This window comes from Hydra vulgaris, chromosome 01 (genome assembly GCF_038396675.1).
Source record: "Hydra vulgaris chromosome 01, alternate assembly HydraT2T_AEP".
Classification (NCBI taxonomy): Eukaryota; Metazoa; Cnidaria; class Hydrozoa; order Anthoathecata; family Hydridae; genus Hydra; species Hydra vulgaris.
In genome coordinates this window covers 1,102,108-1,111,700 of record NC_088920.1, presented here as the reverse complement: position 1 = coordinate 1,111,700, position 9,593 = coordinate 1,102,108, and the positions used below count along the sequence as shown (strand labels likewise).

Here is a 9,593-nt window from a genome sequence, read left to right as displayed (position 1 = left end):
GTATAAAACTTCGACATGTCGGTCCATGTTTACAGTCATTGATTGTCCATTTTTATGTAGTTTTGCTCACTTTAGCATTTTTATTATTGCCAAGATTTTAATCAAAGCATTTAAATCAAATTACTTTTAAATTATCTGATAGTGCAAAAATAAACATAAAAAATAGTTAAATAAAAAGTAGCATTTTTAAAAAATTTTTATGTCATTCGAATAATTATGAACAATTATGAATAATTATGAATGTTGGTGTAAATATTAGGGGAAATGATTGATTTAGACTTTTTAATTATTTTTTAATGTTTTGAAATGTTTTCTAATAAAAATTTTCATATTCCAGTGTACCAGGGTTAATATTTAACATTTTTATCGAAATTCATTGTGTTTACAATTGCTCTTTTTTTAGAAAAGTACAAATTTTTAAAATTTTAAATGGCAAGATATTTCAAAGAAGAATGGTTAAGTTATCCTTTGTCACATGGATGGCAAAAAACATCCACAGAAGTAAAAGCTTGTATCTTGCTTATTCATGCCTGCACAGTCTACATCTAAAAAGAAAGCAATTTTTACAGTAGATCAATGTGATGAAAATTGTGCAGAAATCTATTCCGTTTAACATGCAATACAGAATAATTTCTCATTGAACTTATGTAATGAAAGTAGCCTACTTTATCAGAAAATATTGTTCCCTGATAGCAATACTGCTAAAACTTATGAACAGGGTAGAACAAAAGTTGGTTATAATATATATAATAATTTTGGCCTTAAGCCTTATTTTTACAGACTCTAAACTAAAAATATAAAAAAATCTCCTTATTATACTGTTTCATTTGATGAAAGCCTGAACAATTCTTCTCAAAATTTTCATTTGAATCTAAATATTCGGTTTTGGAGCAGCGATCTAAATCATGTTGAATCCAGATACTTTACCTCTAAATTTTTAGGTCATCCCACAACAAAAAATTTACTTGAAATAATTTCATTAACTCTCCTATATTAGGGGATATTCTAATATCCCCTGATATAGGGGAGTTAATGAAAGCATCATACAACCTTTTTAATGATTTTGCGGCTGGAAGAACGAATTATATAACTGTTACTGAATTTGACAGTTTTTCTCAACATGCTCGGTTGAAGTTTTTCTCAACATGCTGGGACATTTTGCTCAACATGCTGGGTTGAAGACCAAAAAGTTGCATGTAGACTTTGTTTAATTAGAAAGAATTTTGATAAAATATATAAGTATTGGGAGAATCTTCCGAAAAGTTAGCAACCAAAATGCAAGAGCTATGATACAGTGTTTGGGGGAACAAAGGATGAGTTTACTTTGACTAAATTTAAGTTTTTTGGTTACATTGCTAGTTTGTTGCAGAAAATTTTACTGAGGTTATCAAACTGATGCTCCAACAATTTTCTTTCTTGCTTATATAGTATTATAGTACTACAACTCTTGCTTATATAGTGCTTATAGTACTAAAACTAATTCTTTCTTGCTTACATATTACTTCAAATGAATGTGATCAAGCTTTCATACAGTTTTCAAATTTGTAGTTTGTAAGGAAAGTTTGACTTGTAATAAAAGATACGTAACAAAAAATAACATTTATTTTATCATCTACTCTTTTAACCGCATTTAAAATTTTTTACGTTGGAAGTCGTTTTAACAAGTTTTAATTTGAAATCAATAAAGTTGGTGTGAATTACAAGGTTTTGTTCTTAAATAACGGTGACAATCCTGATTTATACACATACATATATATATACTTAAACATAGCTACTCATAGATATTTTGTAGCTACTTATAAAGAGTTTGTATTGCAAATATTACAAAAAATTTGTTATTTAATTATTTACATGTGCATAACATTTTAATTATTTTTATAACTTATTAGATAATTAATTTCACTATTTATAAATTTTTACTAAATTTTTTATTTTTTCAAAAAAGTTTTTCAAAACATTTAAACAAGTGCTGTTAAAGTGAATTTCGAAGCTCAAAAGTTTACAGATAATATATACTAAAAAAAGAAGTAAGTAATAATAGTATAAAATTATGTCATTATACTTTAGTTTGCAAATTTAAGAATTTTAATATTGCAACATTTCACTAGTGCTTATTAAAAGATTTTTCTTATCTAAGTCTAATATCAACCAAACCTCTGTTTATGTACATATTTACATACTGTTTATATAAGTTATGAATCCTATAATTTTAATTAGTATAGTTTTATCAGTGTTTCACAGAAACCAGAACTGTCAGTAAATGTGTGTTTACTTTCATGCTTTTTTATTTAAAGCTCAGTGAATGAATCAGAAATAAAAATTTTTACAGGGTAGTCATATAGATTTACTTTTTATTAAAGGAGAAAACAGAAATAGCACCAGGCTCCTAATATATTATTCACCTAAATAGAAGTTCCTCATCTAAATAGACGGGCTTTTTTTAGTAACTTTATTTTCTTTAAATAAAAAATTTTTTAGTGGTCTGTAAATATAAATGTTTCATGATTGTATCATAATTATTTATGGTCGATTGTGAACTTCAGCATTTATTTATGTTGTGATTGAGACAGATAAATTGTTATAGTTTGTTTTTAACTAATACAAAAGTAATATATAGTTTTTGTGTTTGTTTTTAGGTTTCTTTTTTTTTTAATCTTAAGTAACTTTTAATCTTAACTTACTAGAAATTAACCCTGTTTTACCTTACTACAAATTTTTAATAAAAAGTTTTAAGCCTGTTTAAACTTACAGGAAAAAAAATTAAACTTTAAGTTAATTTTTTTAGCCATAAAATTATTTTTTCTAAAACCCAGATGAAAGTGTTTAAAAAACCGTATCATTTTTTTAAATAAAGGTAACATTTTAATATACTTCTCATTATAATTAATTTAAAATAGGTAATATTTTAATTTATCATAAATTTAATGTAGGTATATCATAAACTTAATATCATATCATATCATTAATATCATGTCATATTATTAATATCATATCATATCATAAATTTAATATAGGTAATATTTTAATATACTTCTCATTATAAATATTACCAAAATTTACTAAGCATCCTATGCTTTTATTTTCATCTTGTGAATATTTAGTTGAAACAATAGATTTAACAGGCCAAAATATAAAACCTTTAGTATTTTGGCCTGTTGAAGACAGTTAATTATAGTTGGTGATGATTGATTACATTTGATGACTTGTTGACGATACTTGATAACTAGAAATAACAAGATGGAGTTGAATATTTTGTTATAAAAGTTACGCACTCAAACGGGTGATGCGGAAGTTATCGGACAAAATAAAAATGTCAATAACCTATTTATAAATAAAAAAACAAACTACTATTATATTTTTTTTAAATAAAGCATTTATCTTTCAATAAAAATACATTATTTTTTTATATGAAAAAACACCACCATCTGCAATTGATCTCAATTTTGCTCTGACGCCTTTCATGTGCGACTGTAAAAAGTTTAAATCAATTTCTTGTAGTTTTAGTTTAATGCGATCAATCAAAACTTGCTCTGTTGAAGTTTGCCAATCTCTCTCGTAAACCTTCTGTGCCAAATGTCCCCAAAAATTTTCAATTGGTCATGCTTGAGGCACATTTGGGGGATTGGATTCTTTATCAACGTAATAGACATATTGGTCCATCCAACTTAGAGAATCTTTAGAATAATGAGAACTTGCTAAATCTGGCCAAAATGAATATTTAAAGTCTCCATGATAATTGTGAATAAATGGAAGAAGTCGTTTTTCTAAACATTCATTAATATAGATTGATGAATTGATCGTTACAGCCTTGGAAGTGCGAAACAATGGCTCGGACATACCACAGTCAGATATGGCTATCCACGTTAATAATGTTTTTGGAAATTTCTCTTTTCCTATAAAACGAACACTTTCTGGGCATGTCTTTTTGTTGTTTGTGTAGTATCCAGAAATTCCAGGCATGTTGTCCCCTGCAAAACAAAAGTATTTTTCGTCATCGATGACTAGAAGCGATTTTGTGTTATAGAGTTGGTTAACTAGTTTCCTGCTTCTTTTCTTTGCCTTAATTTGTTGTTCTATAGTGTATTTTGGAGTCTTTTAACGTTGTCTATACTTAATATTCATTTTTTTTAACTGACGACCAATTGTCGATTGATTTACACCGAATTTAATACCTATTTTTCTATGACTGACCCCTTTTCGATTGTTGACAAGTCTCGTTAATTTGGCTTTCTTTTCTCTAGTCCAGGATGTCGGACGACCAGGGTGCTTTCTATCAGAAAATGATTGAACAGTTTCAAGTCTTTTTAGGTTATCATATATTGTGCTTTGAGCAAATCCTTCCTTTTCAAAATGATTTACGGGTGGTTTTTTTTTATATTAGGTTTATTTACAAAAAAGATTTTTAATCGCTTTCGAGAAGATTCTCGTTCAGCTACATTTAATCTCATTTTAAATATTTGTGTTTCAAATAATAAAGTTTATATTTTATAGAACGTTTATGGCTACGCATAAAACCACAAAAACTAAATTTTATGCTTAAGTAATGAAATTAGGATTTGTCCGATAACTTCCGCATCACCCATTAGATACATTTTCCAATACATTTAGTTATAAGCATTTCATTTAACTAATAGAAAAAGTAGATATTATTTTTAAAACTTACAAAACTTAGACTCTACAATAATTTTTATCATTTACGGCATATATGTAAATACATGACACTCCTAATTTAGTTTTTACCTTGTTTTTAATGGTTAATTTTTTATCTATTTTAATTTGTTTATTTTAAATTTTTTTTTGATCCTTGAAAGTTAAATTTCTTATATTTAGTGTCAAGAAATAGTTTGACTTCTGATGAACTGATTTCAAGATGTTGTGGTAAAACAAGCCATAAAATTGGAAGTGTCTGGTTGCGATGGGGAAGACATCTAGGCTTAAGTGATTCAGATCTTTATAACATTGGCTGTGAAAAAACAAAAAGTTATGAGAAAGCTGACAATGTTTTAAAAAAGTGGAAGGAAAAAAACGGCAATTTTTCATGGGTGCAATTAAAAAAAGAGTTAAAAGCTTTTGAGCGTTATGATTTAGTAACTGATATTGAGAAAGAAATCAGAGGTAAGATTAACTAAAAAGTAATAACATTTTTTTTTTTTACTTTTTTCTAAGAATGTTTCTTTAATTTAAACAAATCAAAAATTGTGTTTTTAATTTGCTTCAGGTTTATAAATTTCTTTTTGGTTTTTAAATAAAAATAATCATTTTTTAAATTTTAGATAACTTATATAGTCAAGAAAAAAAAAGGTAAATAAATCTATTTATTTATATTTATATACGTTTATATTTTATTTACTATATGATAATAATTACTCATATTTATATATATGCATGTATATATATATATATATATATATATATATATATATATATATATATATATATATATATATATATATATATATATATATATATATATATATATATATATATATATATATATATATATATATATATATATATATTTAAATATATTAGGATGATTTAGAAAATAACATGAGTTTAATCTCAGTTATAAAAATATAGTTGTTTGAACGCAGACATTGTCGTATTTAAAAATTTTATATTTTTTTATTAGCAATCAATAGCAAAAAGATCTAAAGTTTTTAGAAATTTGAGAAAAAAGAGTTTTGAGTGAATATCCATTTTTATGGTAATTCACGGAAAAAAATTCTAGCAGTCTTATCACAGAAATTTTCTTGCTAGAATTTTTTTCAGTCTTGCTAGAATTATTCTTGCAGTCAATTCTTTTATTTTTTAAGACTGCTAGGTCTTCTTGGAGCACATTAATAACAAAAAGTTATATTTATTTTTTGTGTTAATGTGTTATCCATACTCTTTAAGTATGTACAACTGGCATGGTTTTTTTTATAAACATGTTATATAAAATTTTGCAAGAGATAAGTTTAGCATTACATTCAGTTATACAAAATGTAGTAACATGGTGGATCTCAACGTTCCTCATAGGGATGAAAATTTTCCTGAAACTTTCTCAAAAACTTACAGAAATTTTCACAAAAATATAAGTTATTTTAGAATCAATGTGTAAAGTTTTGTGTTTTATATTGGCAATTGTTATGGAAAATTTTATTTAAAATATTGTGAAACAGACTATAAAAATGTTAGAAAACCATCTTTGATTAACACTTTTTTTGGTATTTTGTTGAGTTTTTTTATCGTAACTATAAGTAGCAATTTTATTTATTTATTATTTGTTTTCAAAATAAAAGAGTTGTGAGAGTTAAATAAGAGCTAAGAGATTTGTCAATAAAAAAAAGTTGTAAAAAAATTAAATTAGTTTTTTCTTTAACTGTAGTGTAGTTCTCGACTTAAGAGTCTAAGGTAGGTAGCTTTAGTTAAAGAGAAAGACAAAAAATTCATCTTGAAGAGTGACACTCACTGTTGTTAATTTTATATCATTGTCAGTATACCATTATTATATCAGTATTGACTTACAAGTTCTTTAAATGTTCTTTAAACAGTTTTAGTATTTGTTCTTCAATTACTTTATATTAAATTAAGTATAAAAATACAATAGCAAAGAAACCTTTTTTTAATAACAATATCAATAACATATCTCAATAAAAGTAAATCTTTTATTGAGATATGTTATTGAGGTATTGAGTTTTTAGAAAATTGTTCTCAAATCAATAAATGTATATTTTGCTTAAAAAAAATAAAAATAATAGACATACAAGATAATATGTTAAGATAATACAAGTTAAGATATATAAGAGTAATTTATATAATAAGAAAATAAATATAAATGTAAATAAGATTTAAGTAATTACTAAAGTTGATTAGAGTTGATCACTTGTTTAAAAAACAAAAAATTAGAGTTAAAATTATTTGTAATTTCACTAAAATATCAATAATTGTATTTGCATAAGTCTTTGATAAACTCTAATTGCATATATTTGTATTTAGGAATTTAGAATTAATGTTTTAGAGTTTGATCGAATTTATTTCACCCCAACCATAGGTTGTAGTCATAACTTTATTATATCATTTAGAAACATCAAGTTCATCAGAAATAGACACTAGTACTTCTGCCATGAAAGATAATTTTAATACTGGTTTTTGTAAAATTGCTTAAAATATAGAAACATCAAGTTCATAAGACATAGAGACCCAGAGAATTGTTAATAAATAATCATTAATGATTGGCTTTCTGTGTGTTTTGTTCTTTTAAAAAGTTCGATAAAAATGAATTTTAGTTATTTCAGTTGTTATTTATTCGTTTCATTTTTATTTCTTTTCTTATTTCATTTTTTTTATTTTTATTTTTTGTTTTTAAATACTTATTAAAAAAAGTTATTAATTTTGTTTTAAACAAAAATAACAAAAAAAAAGTACAAACAAAAGATAGAAGTTCATAAATATGTTCCATATTTATTTTAATGTGAAAGTTTTTGATTGTTCAGAGTAATAACTTTAGATTATCCAGAAATGTGAAAAGTCTGTCTGGCAAAAAAAAAAAGCAAAAAAAAAAAAAAAAAAAAGGTAACTATAATTCTGTTTATTTTAAAAAGAAAACAATTACTATATTCCAAAAATAGCTATTAACATTGGTGTTTCTGTTTGTTTTGTTCATTTAATTGAATAATAATGAATTTTAGTTTATGTCTGCTCACACCATGTATGTGTCTGCTCACACCATGTATAAGTCTCAGTCTACAATATTGCATAAAAATTTCCTACTTGTTTTAGTGCCTGTAGCTTCTGATAAAAGATTGAAAAAGAGTACTGAAAACATCATCGTAGTGGAAGGTAATTTTCATAATTTTCTTCAAAGTTACCTTTATTTTTTTATGCTTGATTGATCTATATTTTGTTTTAGTGGATTAGGGTATTGTAATTAAGAGTGGGGAATAAACACTTTCTTTAATTCTTGTGCTTTTACTTTTGTGCTTGCTTATACTCAAAACAATGCATGTAATTTTTTTTTTTTTTGCATGACAGGTATTTTAATGATTTGTATTAAAAAAAATTTTTTAATATCATTCAATTAATAAAATTATTAAAAAATTGTTTTTTAATATCATTATCATCAGAATCTTATTTGTTTTTATTGTGTCTCTGTATTAAGAGTTGTTATGCATGTCTTCAGTTTATCTCAAAATCAACTTCATATTACTCATATTTATCATATACTCTGAAAATCTCATAAAATCATTTTACGAATATTTAAGGGTTTCAGAAATAGGTATCAACTCTTTTTCAGCAGGTGTCAGCTTTTCTCCTTTTTCAGCAGCTGTCAGCATTTCTCCTTTTTCTCCTTTTTCTTTTTTATTTACAGTATTTTGTAACTTTTAAGTTAATTTTTACATCTGATATCATCACATCTCGGTGGTGCCAGTTTGAAAAGTTGAGTTAAACTTTTTGTTGGAACAAAAATCTTTTTTATCCAGCTTATAATTTCATCACAGTTTTCAGCCTTCTTTTTCTATTTGTTTTTTAATATGTTTTTATGTTTTTATAATATGTCATAATATTAGCTGAAAGTTACTGGGAGAGAAAAGATAAAGTTTGTAGACCAAAATAACGATTAACAAATGACTTAAAGTATTGCAAATTGTATGAATCAGGAAAACAAGATGAAGGGAGCGAATTCCAAAGAACTGATATCAAGGAAAAAAAGTAGACAAATAAAAATATTTAGAGCACTTAGGAACAGTTGCAGTAAAAGGATGAGACTTTGACCAGTATCTTAAGAATGATTTTTAGTAGATGGCACAAGAGGCGCTAGCTCTTTAGAGCAGCGTCTCTTGTACCATCTACTAAAACACATTTATTTATAGAAAAGAGAAAGAGAAGCAACATCATGACAATGTGAGGTTGGAGGTTTTTGCACATTGTCTAAAAGAGAAAGAGCATCCGTGTAAGATCTGCCCCTGATATGGAAAACAGTATTCCATGCAAGAATAGATTAGAGATTTATTAAGATAAAGAATCCTGAGTACGGAAGTGGCGAGCACAATAAAGAAATGCAACATTAGATGCTTATTTTGCAATGGATTTGATATATAGTTTCTCAGAAAGATCAGAAGTAAGAGTTTTATGTTCAAATTAATTTACCCTTTGTCTTTCAATTCTTGAAGACAAAGGGTAAATGTTTCATCGAGTAAATTACCATTCATAAAAATAGATCTAAGTTATTGTGATAATGATTAGCTGAAAAAAAATTGAGTTTTTATCTGAGTTAAAATTCACAAGCCACTGAGAGCCTCATGCTGTAGCAGAAGTTAGATCCTTTTTAAGCTAAAATGTCAAAAAATCTAATCAGGTAATCACTTAAGATATCCAAGCTGAGTGAGATATAAATGAAAGTGACGCAAATGTCGAGCAATGGATCAACCTGTTTATCGGCTATATTAGGTAGAATGTCACTAGTGAAATCAATTGATGTAGTAAGATATAGTGAGAAGTTCTTAGCAAACAATTTAGCTTTGTCTTTAGGTGAGGTAACAAATATTTAGAGATGGCATACCAAATTTTGTAAAAGGTTGTATTTTTTTCATAAAATAGTTGCTTAAGTA

At 25.8% G+C, this 9,593-nt stretch overlaps 1 protein-coding gene across 5 annotated transcripts in view; it reads left to right on the top strand.

The window, feature by feature from the left end:
- Positions 1-401: 401 nt before the first annotated feature.
- Positions 402-9,593, top strand: part of LOC136074990 (uncharacterized) — a 79,719-nt gene continuing 70,527 nt past the window's right edge. For 4 of the 5 annotated variants that reach the window (XM_065787173.1, XM_065787172.1, XM_065787169.1 and 1 more), the window contains exons 1-5: positions 402-2,027; positions 4,831-5,115; positions 5,274-5,301; positions 7,493-7,557; positions 7,765-7,824. In XM_065787173.1, the coding sequence (XP_065643245.1) occupies position 2,027; positions 4,831-5,115; positions 5,274-5,301; positions 7,493-7,557; positions 7,765-7,824 (439 nt within the window). In that variant the 5' untranslated portion in view covers positions 402-2,026. The remainder of the gene's footprint in view (positions 2,028-4,830; positions 5,116-5,273; positions 5,302-7,492; positions 7,558-7,764; positions 7,825-9,593) is intronic. The other variant, XM_065787170.1, reaches the window with a different exon arrangement.